At 54.4% G+C, this 16193-nt stretch overlaps 1 protein-coding gene across 1 annotated transcript in view; it reads right to left on the bottom strand.

The window, feature by feature from the left end:
* Positions 1-16193, bottom strand: part of ARSG (arylsulfatase G) — a 91651-nt gene that overhangs the window by 17612 nt on the left and 57846 nt on the right. Inside the window, exons 8-9 of the mRNA XM_045299485.1 lie at positions 15440-15463; positions 4788-4896 (exon numbers count right to left, since the gene is read on the bottom strand). Coding sequence (XP_045155420.1) covers positions 4788-4896; positions 15440-15463 — 133 coding nt within the window. The remainder of the gene's footprint in view (positions 1-4787; positions 4897-15439; positions 15464-16193) is intronic.

Here is a 16193-nt window from a genome sequence, read left to right as displayed (position 1 = left end):
CAGGGACACTAGGAATCAGGGCATTGAGTTTGAGTGAGTTTGAAGGCAGGTGGTGTGTGTGTGGAGGGCAGTCAGCTTTAGTGGGCCTATGGGTTATGGAAGGTGAGACTGAGCACCTGGGGGGGCGGGAGGCGTTGAGACTGCTCTGCAGAATGACAAGGCGACATCTTGCAGGTTCTATTAGACAAAGGAAAGCCGTTTCTAAACAGCTTTAACTGTTTAACTGTCCTTCGAATGAGGCAGTTTCCCGTGCTGTCTACCATTCTAAAAGGAGTCCCCTGGTGGCACGGTGAGGTAAGCGCCTCACCTCGAACCGCGAGTTCGGTGGTGCACACCAGCTGGAATCTGGAAGAAAGATGAGCGGTTTGCGCCCATATAAGTCTTGGAAATGCAGGGAGCAGTTGCACGCTGCCCTACAGTGTCGCTGTGAATGGGAATGGGCTCAATGATAAGAGTTTGCTTACTTTCAGAGTCACCTGGTCCTCATGTCAGTTCCTCTCCGAATGGGGGTGGCCCTCGCTCTGAACAGAGTTGGGGCCCTCCCAGATACAGAACAAACCCGCCACGTTCTTAGGTATAGTCCCCAAGACAAATGGTGTCAGAGCCCAGCTTCTCATTCAGCCCCACCTCCACTCCCCACCCCTCCCCTTCCCTGGGCATGCCTCACCGCCGGGAGACAATTTTGGCTGTCTCATCTGGGAAGGAGAGGGAGGATGCAAACTTCCTGCAGGAAATCCCTGCGCCACGAAGCATGCCCAAATGTCCACTGCTCAAGCTGAAGAGAGAAGTCAAACTTCAGGGTAACCCCTCCAGACCTCTTGCACCCCCTTTCCCAAAACCTTGCTCTCCCCACGGGTGAGCTCCTAGACACCAAGCGCTTTGAGTCTGCTTGGTTCATTGCTGGGCTAGAAACTGACCCATCGTCCCAGCACCAGAACAATGATGGACCCATCGTTGGCCACACAATAAATAATTGTGGACTAAATGGATTCCCTCCGTTCTGTGATTGTGCAAATTCTGTAAATTGTGTGATTCTGTACATCCGAATAGGGTTTTGCAGTGAAGCTCTTTCTTTAATGTTAATACACTTCCCCCTCCCCTCTATCCGACAAAAGACATCCCCCACCCCCACCCCCACCAACACACATTTATACTTTCAGGGGTTTACAGTGAGTGTTTACATCAACCTGTCTACTCCCCGGAGCCCACAATTATGGGAATGTAGGTTCAGAGGGTTCTGGCCTTGCCTCTGGGTGCCTTCGGGGAGTTATCTTGGATCTAAAGGAAGATCTATATTCCCCCTGGGAATAACGAGCAGGATAAATGATAAGTCAGCCATTCTGGAATGCCTGGCTGGGCTTCCATAAACATGAAGTATGAACATCGGTTTGCGGCATGCGAAGACTAAGGGAATGATGTACCATGCACACAGCCTGTCTGCACAGCGAGGAAGCTCTGCCCAAGCTTGCTCTGCATGGATCCCAGAGGGGAAACAACAAAGGGTGGGTTCTACTGAGCCACTTTCCCGCTATTCACTGCCAGCGAGTTGACCCTATCGGACAGGGTAGAACTGCCCCCTTTGAGACTATAACTGTTACAGGAGTAGAAAGCCCTGTCTTTCTCCTGAGAAGCGGCTGGTGGCTTCAAACTGCCGACCTTAGGAATCACAGCCCAACACATAACCACTACACCACCAGGGCTCCTGTTCCTGCTACAATCAGGGCTAATTTAATACCACAATGCTCCTTAGGAGGGGCCAAGGTATGAACCTGTGAGCAGTGTGCTGGTGCCATGCCCCCAGGAGAGGCTGGGTCCGTAAGGAAATGTCTCCTTGTACCAAGACCTGCTTCCTTCGGTCGCCAGACCCCCTTCAGTCACTTGTTACTTATGAGGTCCCAGGTAACCCACAAGATGTCCTTAAGTGTCATCAAGACAGTTCCGACTCATAGTAACCCGATGTACAACGGAACAAACCAAACCTGCACCAGCCGCATAATTTTCCTTATGTTTGAGCCCATTGTCGCGGCTGCTTTATCGATCCGGTTTGCCAAGGGCCTTCCTCTTTTCCGCTGCCTGACCCTTGACCAAGCATAATGCCCTTCTCCAGGGACTTCTCTTTCCCGATCACATGTCTAAAGGCTGTGAGATGTGTCTCGCCATGCTTGCCTCTAAGGAGCATCCTGGCTGTATCTCTTCCCCAGACACGACTGCCAACACTCTTCGCCAGCAGCATCGTTCAGATGCACTGATTCCATGGCGGGCTCCCTTATTCAAGGTCCAACTTTCACGTGCACATGGAGTGATGGAGAGTACCATGGCTGGGGCCAGGCGCCCTAAGTCCTCCAAGTCACAGCCTTGCTTTTCAACCCTTGCACGAGGTCTTGTGCAGCAGGGCATCCTTGGACCTCCTGACTGCTGCTTCCACAAGCACCGATGGTGGATGCAAGCCAGAGGAACTCCTTGGCCACTTCAACGAGACGGTGTGATGGGTCACGGAGCAATCATGACAGGTCTCCGTTAAGTGCTTGGGGTGTGGGTGATGTCATTGGAGAGAGTGCTGAGTTATTTGTGCGTGTGCAACTCAGCCGGTGAACTTGGCACTTCTCCACTCCAAGCCGGTCCTATAAGCAGCAGCCCGCCTGGCCCTCTTCCCAGGCTCCATGCTGTGTTCTTGTTGTCCCACCTGCTGCCACCCACTGACATCACGCAGCCCCCTCCGGAACATACAGAGCTGACCCGGAGTCTTGTGGGCGACCAGGCCTCCCCACCCAGACTGAGGTCACCGGAGTTGTTTACCCTTTGCTTCCCCGGGGTTGAATCTTTCCCTTCTACCCTACTGGGCCTGAGGATGCTGGCAGGGGCCAGCCAGGTTTGCATGGCCCTGCCACACTGGGTCCTTGACCTTAGAACCCATTCTGCTAACTGGGCCAGAGCCTTGGGAACTAGGGAAGTTGTCTGTAACCAGACCAAAAGCTCTGAGCATGGGAGCCAGGCCCCTTCCTTAGCAAACACAGGGTACCCCCTTGGCGAGGGAGTCCCCAATCTGAATGAGCAAAAGAGGCTGCATACTTAAGCCCAGGTTACAGTCACATCGAAGGTGTGGCTTCCCTGCGACAAGCACAGACAACCTGCTCGCCAGCAAACTGGCCTGGAGGATCTAATTCATGGAAAGGTGAGAGTGAGGGTCAGAAAGCATCACATGTACAGCTGCCCCTTTACTAAGGGAGCCCCAGTGACCCCCCTCCCCCCCATCACAGCAGCTTTGTGCTCGGAGGAGGGAAGTGTGTCCTCCCCTAGGGGTCCATTCATGGTCTAATGACCAAGCGGGGCCACCTCCCCTCCATGTAGACACCTTTCTTGACCATCTGACTGCCAGGGAGTGACAGGCGGGCTCCCCATCGTCACCTGCGGTATAATTTGGGCCCAACTGACCTGTCCTCTGGGACTGCTCTCTCTTCAGCAGGGAGTCCTTGCCTGGCTTGTCTGCAAACCGGAAGGTGGCTGGTTTGAATCCCTACAGAAGCGCCTCTGAAGAAAGGCCTGATGCTCTAGCTACACCCCAACATTCGCCATTGACAACCGTGCGGAGCCCAGTGCCAGTCTGACCCGGGAGGGGGTCACCCTGAGTGGGCATGAACTCAATGGCAGCTGGCCTGGTCTCTGCTTGTTCTCTTCAGTAGATACCGCTGGCGAGACGGCTCTCAACCACCTCCCCTCCGTCATTATCCCCAGAGGATAACCTCAGAGGGCTCCCAAGGCACTAATTACTTTAATTAGCATAAGCAGTCCCCTTCTGAGGTCAATCCAGGCTGCTGCAATCAGAGGCGTGGTAGGAGGGGAGCATGTCTGGAGGCCTTGTGGCTCGGTCCTCTTCCCTCTCATTTCCTCCCCAGAACACCCTCTCCCTAGAACAGTGGTTCTCAACCTTCCTAATGCCGCCACCCGTTAATAAGGTTCCTGACGTAGTTCGTTTATTGTGCCAACCTGGCCGAGAAACACACGTGGGATTCATTGAAGGGTGGAGAGCTAAATGGCTGGGTGAGCCTCACCTTTCTTGTCTCTTGCTCTTCGATCATCGGACCAGTGTGCGGCTGCCTAACTACGGGACACCTAACCCATGGACTGTGTCGCTGTAATTTGAGGTTCCTTCAAGACCTGCTTTGCCACACTATTAGAGTTTACATCTCGTGAGCTGGGGACTGTCGGACCCTGTCATCTGGCTGACTGTTGGTGATCTGCCTTGCTGTTTGCTGCCTGTGCCCGGATAGCCTGAATTGCTCTACAGAGGACTACCCGGCGGCCCTCAAGACTTGAAGGACTGTCAGTGTCTCACAACTGTCTCACGGGAGTGAGTTGTACTGAGCCATTTGTACTGCTTTATAATTTAATTAACTGTTTATTTCTTATGTTCTATATCTATCTGTATAAATATATATATAACTATTAACATTCTGGTTTTGTTTCTCTAGAGAACCCTGTCTAACACAGTTCCTCATGTTGTGGTGACACCCCCCCAACCATAAAATTATTTTCGTTGCTACTTCATGTAATTTTGCTACTGTGAAGGGGTCGAGACCCACAGGTTGAGAACCGCTGCCCTAAAAGGCCCCATCTGGGCGAGGAATTCCCAGGGCTTCCCAACCCTCTTTCTTCCCTGCTGGCTGCCACCTCCAGTCAGCCCTCTGCCATCACTCGGAGTCTCACAATTGGCGAGCTCTGGTCACCCAAGCAATCCAGGATTCTCTTTGCTCTAAACCCCGAAGTCTAAAAGTGCTTCGGACCCGTACCTTAACAAGGCAGTGCTGGTGACATTGGCGGGGACTCTGCCGGGCCAGTAAGCCAGAGCCGGGACCCGATGTCCTCCTTCCCACGTGGTCTGCTTGGCTGGGCTTCCCCCTGGGAAAGGAAGGTAGGCAGACGGTTGGTTCATGGGTGGTGATGATGAGGGACAGACACCCCTGGGAGGAGAGTTGCCTCCGTGAAGAGCCACTAACACTGAGGAAGGAATGACTTCTCTTCGTCAGCAGTTATTTTTACCCGGCTGGCTAAACTTTTCAGTACGACAATAACAGATTATTTTGTTTTGCTGGGCTGACCACATGGACACACGAGGTGTGCCTGCCATCAGTCTCCATGGAATCACATGACTCTATTTTCTCCACACTCTCTTCACCCCAAATGATCCCGTTGGTGGATTGACTCACTTCCTATGTGCTATCATGGAGTGTAGTGCTCATGCATTGCCCTGCTAGTGGCACAGTGGTTACACATTGGGCTGTTAACCGACAAGTCAGCAGTTTGAAACCACCAGCCGCTGCTCAGGACAAATAGGAGGCTTTCTACTCCTGTAAAGAGTTATAGTCTTGGAAATCCACTGAGGCAGTTCTACCCGGTCCTACAGGGTTGCTATGAGTCAGCACTGACTCAGTGTCAGAGAGAGAGAGAGAGAGATCACCACAGAGGAGCCTTGGTGGCATGGTGGGTTACATGTCAGGCTGCTGACTTCGAGGCTGGTAGTTCGAAACCACCAGCCCCTCCTCAGGAGACAGGCGAAGTTCTCTACTCCCGTCCAGAGTTCATGGTCTCAGGAACCCACAGCAGCAGTCCTACCTTGCCCTACGGGGTCTCTATGAGTCTGGATCAACTTGATGGCAGGGAGGTGTTTTGTCTTGGTTTGGGTTTAAACAGAGGCTGTTGAACACACAAAGTTGTATTCCTCTTCTAATCCTCGTGTTTGGGGTGAAAGGGAAAAAATCCCATCATGTTTGAAAAGGAGGAACTGAGGGACTTCCCCCCACGCTGCCCGTGCCCAGCGACTCTCCGGTCATCGCTGTCTGGTTCTGTGCGTGCCCCGTTGCTCGGCTTGTCTTTACACAATAGTGCTGCGGAGCCAGTCTTGGCATCGGCCTCTTCAGTGGCACGAACCCAGCTGCCCTCTTCGAATGTCCACCATGGCAGTGAAGGATGTCTTTTTGTCAGTCAAAAGGGACCACCCGTCACCAGTCTGGATGGCCAGCAGGCTGGAAAGGATGAGGTCATGCTTTATAGAAACATGCTGAATACATGTCGCACCGAATTAACCATGACCACCCCGCCACACACACCCCACCCTCGTGGTGGCTGAGCCAGAAGCCAAGGATCCCACTGTTTGCATGTCACAAGCCGGCCCCAGGCTAACGCTGTCTGCGCCTCACACGGAGCGCAGCCAGGGTGCTTCCCGGGGTGTGGCCCGGGGAGGAAGCGAAGCAGTTCTGTAGAGGGGCTTGGAGAACAAGAGCAAGGCGCTGCCTGGTTGTCCTCAACGCTGCCGCACACGGAACCTCTGATGTCCTTTCGGAAACACAGCGCTCTCACGACTTCCAAGTCACCAGCTCTAGGGCCCCTCTCAGTGTTGAAGTACAAACGGACCCCAAAGCTCCAGTTCGATGGCCGGTTTGCGAGCCTGGTGGCACCGTGGGTAAGGCCCCCCCGAGTCTGTTTTCCCGCAGGGTCGCTGGGTCATGATCGAATCAGCGATGGCAGTGGTGACAGAGGGGTTGGTGGCCTGTGTCCATTTAAGGGTGTGGAGCTGGAGAAACCAGCCGGGGTTTGGGGGAAGCCCAGGGAAGCGCTTTGTTCTGGGCTGCCAGCCACGACATGGCCACCAGCATCTCTCAAGTCCACTCCCAACTGTTCACGCAGGTCCGCCAGCACGAGATGCAGCTCCACCTGGCCTGGAGTGCGTGGCTTTGGCTTTGGCTTAAGGCCAAAGGGCAGAGAGGGCACATCCGCATGCAGAGGGCGCTGCCCGTGGCTGGAGGGCAACACAGAGCCTGTTTACTCGCATGTCCCTGCTGGACAGACTCCAGACAGGCTTGCTTAACCTTTGAGGCCAGATGCTAAGGATGGGGCAGGCGGCCGTTCAAAGGAAAAGCCATCCCCGCGGAAGGTCGGCCTCTGCGCCGGCTGCGTGTGGTCACAGACATACCGGGTCTGGCCTCGGCCCACAGGGTGTTTCCAGAGGGTAAAGCTGAAAGCCGGAACTCACTGCCAGCAAGCTCGTTCTGACTCATGGGGACCCTGCGTGTGCTCCGGAGGGCTGTCAACGCCGTGACCTTTCAGAAGTTGCTCTTTCTTTCCAGATACCTCCGAGTGGGTTCAAACTGCCAACCCTCTTGGTGATAGCAGTCCAACTCTAACCTGTCTGCACCAGCCTGGGGCTCCTCCAGAAGCCTACGGGGGCCGTTCGATGTCAGGTCAACTTGAATGTAAGTAGGTAGAATCCAACCTGCCAATCAGGTTGCCATGGCCTGCTGATACCTCCTTGCAAGGTATGGCCTTTTTATAAGGAAGAAACTGGGGCTCCTCCTCTCTTCTCTCTCTTGCCTTTCACCTGCACCTTGCTGGGACTCGGTGCTTGCCTCAGTGGTGGCCCCATGGCCGCCTGACCCCGAGGGCTGTCCACACGGTCATGTTTCCACCCACCTTGGATCCACAGGACTGTGCACCCACTGGACTTGGCTCTCTCTGCATCTGCGTCACCTTGTCTGTCTGACCAGCCTGCAGGGACTTTCATCTGAAGCGGGGCCCTGCTAGCATGGGACCCGTGGACTGGAGTTGTACTGTAGGATGCCTTCTGGATATAAAGTCCTTTCTTGTGCACAGAAGAACGCCACGGGCTCTTTCCTCTAGACAACCGGCTACCACCGGTCACCAAACCAGCCCCTGCACCATGGGGTCCATCCTGACTGCCGGCGACCCTAGGTAGGGTTTGCGAGACTGTGAAGCTTTCTGCCAGCAGACGTGTTTCTCCTGAGGAGCAGCCAGTTCTTGAATGTTCCCCACCCCCACCCCCCACTATCATGATCCCAATTCTGCCTTACAAATCCTGCTGGACCAGAGCATGCACATGGGTACAGATAAGAGCTGGAAACACAGGGAATCAAGTACAGATAAACTCCTCAGGACCAACAAGGAGAGTAGCAATACCAGGAGGGGAAGGTAGGGGTGGGGGGAAGTGGGAACAGATCACAATTATCTATATATAATCCCCTCTGTGGGAGGCAGACAACAGAAAAGTGGGTGAAGGGAGACATTGGTCAGTGTAAGACATGAAAAAATGTTTTATAAATTATCAAAGGTACATGGGGAGGGGGCGGAATGAGGAGCTGGTACCAAGGGCTCAAGTAGAAAGAAAATATTTTGAAAATGATGATGGCAACCTATGTACAAATGTGCTTGACACAATGGATGGATAGATGGATTGTGATAAGAGCTGTATGAGCCCCTAATAAAGTAATTTTTAAAAAGAGAGACTGGTGGAGAGAAGCCCCCACCGTGCCCCCTGAAGGGGCAACCCCTCTGGGTTTGAACTATACAGTTCACTACTGGGCGTCTCTGGCACTCTGGTTTTAACAGAAAAAATACCCATTCCAGACCCACAAGCGATCCCAGCCCCACAGGCCTCGTGTTCTGCAGGAATGTATCTTACAGGAGTCCCATTTTGGACCAGCAAATGTTTTTTTAATGTGGCACCAACAGGGATGCCATCCTTCTCCAAATCCCAGTGGCTCCCTGGCAGGGCCTGGGTTAGGCAAAACTTAAAAGGTTCTGAATTAGCCTTACTGATGGGCTCCCCGGGTTATCAGGCTGCCTGTGTCTGTATCAGCAGGGCCTGTGGTGCACCTGAGCCAGGTGACCCCCAGGAAAGCTTTCCCCCAGGCCCGGGTCTCATCCCTGATCCTGCTGCTAATCAGGGAACCTCAGTCCAAGTTCACGATTGGAGTAACAGTGACAATCGAATGGAAGCACCGAGTGGCTGGAGGCTGTGGTGCTTCCACTTGGGGACCCCAGGGTCTGTTCCTGGCCAGTCATGCCACCGATGTGCCGGGGGAGCGGGCTTTCATGTAACTGTGAGAGTACACAGTTCCAGCGGAGCTTCCTAAGATGGACTAGGAAGACAGGCCTGGCAAACCACTCCACCAAAACTGGCCAGTGAAAATTCTGTGCTCACCATGTGGTTTGAGCCTGTTGGGTGTTGGGGCAGACCTGATAGCAGCTAGCAACATAGCAAAGCAGCAGTCTAAGAGGTGGCTAGAGAGTTAAGCATTGGGCTGCTACCCACAATGTTGGCAGTTCTAACCCATCCATCGCCCCTAGGAAGACAGATGAGATATTACCACCAGTCTTAGAGAGCCCCGAGAAGCAATTCTACTCTGTCCTTGAGGGTCCCCACAGGGCCGCTGGATCGGAATCAACTCCATGCAATGGTTGGCGTGAGTGCCTCTCCTCAAGCCCTCTTGATAACCAGGTGAACGCGGCACTGTGTTCCCCATTGTTCGGTTAGAGAAACCGGAGCTCAGACCGGTTAAGTAATTTGCCCAAAGTCACACGGAGAGCAAATGGTAGCATCAGGATTTGAATCCAGGTCCAACCACACAGCCAGCACACCACCCAATAGGTTCTTCGACTTCCCCAAGGTGCACACGGTGAAATGGAGAAATCCTTTAGGATGGCAATTCCCAGGCCACAATGCTCGTTAGAATCACTACCTAATTCATTGCCATCGAGTCGAATCTGACTCGTGACGACCTCATAGGACAGGGCAGGACTTCCCCGTGGGTTTCCAAGACTGTAACCCTTTATGGGAGAAAGCCCGTGGAGCCGCCTGGTGGTTTCAAACTGCAGATCTTGAGGATCGTAGACACCAGGGCCCCTTTCAAATCTCTAGGGCAGCTTTTTACAGGATGTCCAGGCCAAGGCCTCTGCTCAGAGACGGGGTTCCAGTAGCTTCAAGGGCAGTCTGGACCGCTCTGCCTGTGTAATGTGGAGAGCCCTGCAGGGGACAGAGGCTGAGGGGCAGGCGGGGAGGTGGGCCAGCTGCATGTGTCGCCATGTTCTAAAGTCTTCAGAAGAATATATGTTCATGGGTCCCCTCCCTTTTATAACAGCAGCAGCCTCAGATTTCTAGGGCTTTCTTCTGATTGCCTTTGGGTGGTTCAGAACACCAGCCAATAGGTCAGTGGTTCTTAGCCTGTGGGTCGCAACCACTTTGGGGGTCAAATGACCCTTTCACAGGGGTCACCTAATTGATCAGAATAGCAAAATGACAGTGATGAAGTAGCAACGAAAAGGAAGTTATGGTTGGGGGGGTCACCGCCACATGAGGAACTGTATGAAAGGGTCGCCGCGTGAGGAAGATTGAGAACCACTGCTCTTGGTAGTCGCGTCTGCCTCACCGACCGTGGTGCCAAGGACGCCTGGAGAAATGGACCGAGGTCTTCATTCCCGAACGTTCCACCCACAGACTTCCTGAGCATCACCACCTCCTGTCCTTTACCAGGTTCTCCCCCAAGAACTAAGGGTGGGCGTCGGGACTAACCGAGGGCAGGAGCTGGCGTTTAAAGGTCCATCGTTTGAGGGAGGTCAGGAGGATTGGGGTTTGCGAGCGTGATCACTCATCACACCCCCCGGCCTCTGACCAAAGTGAGAAATACGTGGGCTTTCATAGGAAAAAACAAACCAATAAATAAAAAAGGAAATGTCGCGGTTGTTATTGTTCTTGGGCGCTGTCAGGTCGATTCCGATGCATGGTACCCGCACCCCCACCCCACCCCACCCCAGTGATAGAGGAGAAGGTGCCCAGAGGGTTTTCCGGGCTGACAAGGCTTCAAATCACTGGTCTTATACCACCCACACGTAATGTCTTTCTGCCTAGGACCATCCTTGGGACCGTACATTACAATCGGCAGGCAGGAACAATAGATCAGCCCTTAAATTGCACCTGGATGCGATTTTCAATTCTGGGAGCTATCTGCTGTGTTAGCCTAACCTTAAACAAACAAATGGAAGTACTGTCATTGAGTCAGATCCAACTCAGATCCACCCAATGGGGCAGAACGTCCAGTGTCCAAGGTGGCCATCTTCAGGGGAGCAGACAGCCACGTCACAGGTGGCCATTGTGTTTGGGCCTTCTGGTGAGAGATGCCCAGCTTACGGCTGGGAGAAGGCATTTGTATGTACTTGTGAGTCTAATTAAGACAGAACCCTCTTACTTACAGCAATAAATATTTAGCCTCAGTAACCAAAACACAAAACAGACCATGATTCATGAGTCTGCTTACTTGTTCTTCCTGAGCTACGGAAGTGGACTGGCATCCCATGATGCACAGAGATGGGCAGGGTGGGGGAAGGCTGGCTGCCTACGCTCAGGAGTAGCGGGCTTTCTCTGGAAAGATCCAGCCGCCATGCTTTTCTGAGTCACAAAGGTCAAGTGGCCAAGACAGAGGCCACAGGCTGCTCCCTGCAGAGCAGACGCCAAGAAGATATATCTCAAAGCCAGAGTTCTTGTTCCACCCAGACTTACTAGCATGGACTCTAGGTGGGATGCTGGCTTCGAGGTGAGGCCAAGGGTGGGGTGGGGGCAGACTTTGAGAAGCAATGGCAGGGTAACAGGCCAATAGATAGATTTGAGTTCTAATCCCAGCACCACTTTTGAACAGGTAGCCTTGAGCAGAATCCTTAACTCCTGTTGGCCTCAGTCTCCTCATCTGTAAAGGGGGAAATGGCCACGCTTCTGTCATAGGGGTGTGAGGAGAGTTACCAAAGATTGAAACCCTAAAGGGCCAACCTCTACCGCCGTGGAGTAGAGTCGGACCCATAGTGACCCTAGAGGGGGGGAGAGCTGCTCCCGTGGTTTTCCGAGACGTTAAGTCCTCATGGAAGCAGGTCGGTTCACCTTTCTCCCTCGGAGCAATTGGTGATTTCAAGCTGCTGACCTTGGATTGCACGGTTGCGTGGCAAGGTTGCAGCCCACACGAAACCAGCATGGCACCAACAGAGTGCCCATGAAGTCCTAAGCAAGGAAGTACCCCCCAATGTAAGCCATGAGCAACCAACCTTCCAACGGGCCAACAGCAGGAATTGCCACCTAGCCGCTCACGCAGGGAGCCCAGCCTTCTTAGCTGCATGCAGATCCCTGTGTATGTATGTGTCTATACACACAGGTAAGCACATATGTACACATATGCATATATACATCTCTATTTTAGCTACTTTTGGATGTCATTAACAGGGTCCTCTCTACAACTGATTGTACCCCTAACAGTAGAAAGAAGAGGCTTTCGACTCTTATAAAGAGCTACAGCTTGGTAGGATTGAACGATTGAATTGTATGATATGTGGAATATGTGCCAACCAAACGGTAAAAAAGAAAGAGTTACAGTTTTAACGGCACTAACTGAACTGTACATGTAGAAGTAGGTGAATCGGTGGGAAAGAAATACACGAATCGCAACAAGTACGAGGGAAAAGAAAATATTCTAGAATCGACTGTGGTAAAGATGGTACAACTCCTCTTGATATGGATAAACTGTTGAATCGTAGGATATGTGGATGAAGGGCCCATAAAGCTGTTTAACACACACACTCACACACACACACACACAGGAGAGATAATGTATAATTAATTACTTATTTGGCTTATCTTATGACTTTTTATCCAAATAAATCTTTGAAACTGGTTCCTCAACCAAAAAGTAAAAAGCGGTCCAGTCTCAGAAGCCCTCAAGGGCAGCTCTCCCCTGCCCCAGTGGCCCCTGTGAGTTGGAATCAACTCGTTGGTGGTGGGTTGGGTATTGTTTTGTTTGTTTGTAACGCTCTCCACAATTTAGGAGAACAAACATTTGCTCATTCCTGCTACCTGCAGGCCCACGGAGCCTTGGAGAACTGGCCCGTTCCAAGGAGCATGCCTTCCACCACCTGCCTGTCCCACGACGAACAGGTGTCCTTGCCAAGAATGCTGGGAGCACACGGGACAGCTGGAGCTGGGCCTCTCTCTGCCTAGAACCAGGACTGGCTGACCTGGAGTGGCCCTGACATTCTGACCAAGCCAAAGCTCCGGAAGGAACCTCAAGTGCGCTTCGGCCGCCGCACCCACCCCCACCTCTGCTGGTCCAGCTCCCAAGGTAGGGCCCACAGCCAAGGCCCCATGGTCGTCATCCTTCACCACTTACCTCAAAACACCCTTGCCCTTCCCAGCCCTACCCCCACCCGGAGCTGGACGGAGGCTCAGGTCACCAAGCTGCTTCCTGCTTTCCGGTGGGAAAGGTTATGCAACAACCTGATAGCATCGAGTCACCCACAGCCAAGCGGCGGAAACCCAATTCCACAGATTGCTTCCTCATCACCAGGAGCGCGGGGAGCAGCCTGCTCGCTCAGGCAGCCAGGAAGAGGGGCTGCCAGACAGAGAAGCTGGCAGCGGGCGAGGGGCAAGCAAGGTGTCACTGGGTGCTGGGTGGGAAAGAGCCCTCTCGCCCGCCACCCCCCCATCCACCCCCCAACCCGCCCCGCAGTCCCCCTCCCACCCTGCTCAGCTTTGTCTCATGGGTCCTGCTGAGGGGCCCAGCCAGGACACTGCAGCATCCTCACCCCAGCATTGGGTGAAACCACACGATGGCTGCAGGAGACGCTGCCTCATCCCCCAGCTGAGCAGCAGGGCGGCTTGGCCAGGAAGGGGAAGGGGGGACGGGGCGCGGGGAGCACGTGGTCAATGGGTTGGCTGCCGGGAGGGAGCAAGAAGTGGAGGTCCAGGTACTGTTTGTCCTGCCCTGTTGCAAACACAGTGCCTGGCCCCCTCACCGCACCCCGCTGGCTCGGACGTCCTGGGGGTTCAAAGAGGCACACAGCCTCGCCAGCTTCCTGAGCCCCCAGCAGTGTTCCAGGCAGAGAGGATCGCTCTAGAGCAGCGGTTCTCAACCTGTGGGTCGCAACCCCTTGGGGTGGGGGTGGGGGTCGAACGACCCTGAAAGAGTCGCCCAAGACCATATCTCTGTTGGTCTTAGGAACCGAGAGAGCGCTCCTCTGTCAGTCTCCAGCAGGTCTGCCCACGCCCAGGTATCCGCCCACATGTGGGGTCACCATCACCTGAGGAACTGTGGGAAAAGGTCTCAGCATTAGGAAGGCTGAGAACCACTGCTCCAGAGACAGAGGAAGGCGGGGGGAGACGTGTTCTGGATTCCCCTGCAGAGACAGCCTCTTCCAAGGAAGAGAGGTGGCAGCCAGCCTTGGCCCACCCTGAGTTCAGACACTGGGCCCCACAGGTACCACTTCCAGTCAGAGCTCACGGCCACGGATTCTGGCTCCTAGCGACCCTGTCGGACAGACTAGACCTGGCCCCCTGTGGGCTTCTGCAACGGCCCCTGGTTACGGGAGTGGAAGCCTCCTCATTCCCCGACATCCGGTCACAACGTGGAGGTCAGTCTCTGAGCCGACTTAAGGTGGCTGCCATCCTGCCTCCCAACAAAACGCCCACTCTCAATGGGACTCAGAGGGTATCAGGAGCCGGCCACGGTGGGCCAGAGGTAGACTCCTCACCTTCCATGTGGGAGGCTCGGCTCCCCGTGACCAGGGAGCCTCGCACCCAGCCCCCACCCAGTGACCAGTGGGGGTGTGTGTGGGGGTGTTGCATGTTGCTATGATGCTGGGTGCATTTCAGCAAGCTTCCAGGTTAGGGGCAACTAGAAAGAAAGGCAGGCAATCTACTTCTTAAAACCAGACATGGAAACATCCCCGCTGCCCATTAGCGACTGTGGCACATGGGGTCCCCATGGGCCGGGGACCACCTGGACAGCAGCATGACAAAGGTCATTTCACACGACCTCTCTGTGGTTGACAAGCCCAAACTGTTGGCACCCAGCACCCACGAGTCCATTCTTCATGGGGGTATTTTCTGATCCCCTTGCAAGTCCTCCTTTCTTAGGGTGCCCTCTGTTTGTTTCCCCCTGTGGGCGGAGCCTGGCCCTAAAAGCCAAGAACAAGATGATACCGTGGACTCTCCGCCAGCCCAGGGAGGAGCATGCATGCCCCACCTTACCTGGGAGGATGCTGAGCTAGGAGAAGGCTTGGGACCAGCACGGGCTCCCCGGTCCATGCCGTAGCTGAGTGTGAGCCCCGCCTGCACCTCAAAAGCCACTCGCTGTTTCCACCTGGCCGCCCTGCCTCCCTTCTTATAGCATGTGAAGGGACCAGGCTGTCCTGGAGCGTGTGAGAGCTGGAGACTGACTCAGGAGTCTCGGAGAAGAACTGAGGCATTGGGATTGTGCGTGGTGTGGGGGGAGCATCTTGAAAGAAGCCCGGGCAGCCAGAAACACAAACAAATCCCTCTTGGGAGAAGTGCAGCCAGCATGCTCCTGAGAAACCAGGGTGGAGGTGAGACTTGGTCTCAGGAACATCAGACATGTCCGCAGTCCCCGGAGAAGGATATCCCGTTTGGTAAGTACAAGGGCAGTGAAAAAGAGGACGGCCGTCAAGGACAGACAACGTGGCGGCAACAGATGGGCTTCAACATAGCAAAGATCGAGCATGCGTGGCACGAGACCGGGCTGTGTTTGGTTCTGCCTCACATGGGGTCCCTAGGGGTCAGAATCACCTGGACGGCACCCACAGCCACGCTGTCTCTCACCATTTGAGAAAGGTCCAGGCGGTTCTGAGGCCGGAGACATTGTCCTTGACGCTTCTGACATCCCAGGAAGCAAGGGAGGATTTTCCAGATGGCCAAGTGGTAGAACAGAGGGTAATAGTAGTCAAGTCGGGGTGAAAGGAGGCAGCCATGGTCAGACGGCGGCGCCCCTCCCACTCCCACCACTGCTCGCTGGCCCAGGGCAGGGCCCCCTCCTCAGCCTTAGCTGATGGAGAAAACTCTGAGGAGGGCGGGGGCCAGGGAGGACCGGGGCACATGGACTTCCATGGACTTCCTTGGCAACCAACAATAACAACAACGCAAAGCACGCAAACAACCACTCCCAGGGCACGCTGTCTCTAGGCTGTGGTTCTTAGCAGGCATCGGCATCATCTCCACCACTGCCGGCCTCCCGGCATCTTCTGACCCAACTCTCCCAGAGTCAGAACTGAAACACTGGTTGGGTGGGGGTGGGGGTGGGATCCATACCCTATGATATGAAGGTGTTGGCCCACACAATCCCAGCACCCCACAGGCAGAGCCCCTGAGCAGGTGGGGGAGGTGGCACCAGCTCTCCTGAGTGTACCCCACCACCCCCTGGAGATTCTGCAGCCGCCTACTCATCCCGTTCTGGGGTGGGGGTGGGGGGCTCCAGGTGAAAGGTGAAAGACTCAGCACCTCCTTGTCCTCTGGCCACCAGCAGAGCCAGGCAGGGATGTTCCAGTTTCTAAGTAGCTGCAAACATCCTCTGGCCTGC

Source organism: Echinops telfairi, unplaced genomic scaffold (assembly GCF_000313985.2).
Source record: "Echinops telfairi isolate 266 unplaced genomic scaffold, ASM31398v2 ScPeMD7_7458;HRSCAF=8496, whole genome shotgun sequence".
NCBI lineage: Eukaryota > Metazoa > Chordata > Mammalia > Afrosoricida > Tenrecidae > Echinops > Echinops telfairi.
This window is presented reverse-complemented; position numbering and strand designations above follow the sequence as displayed.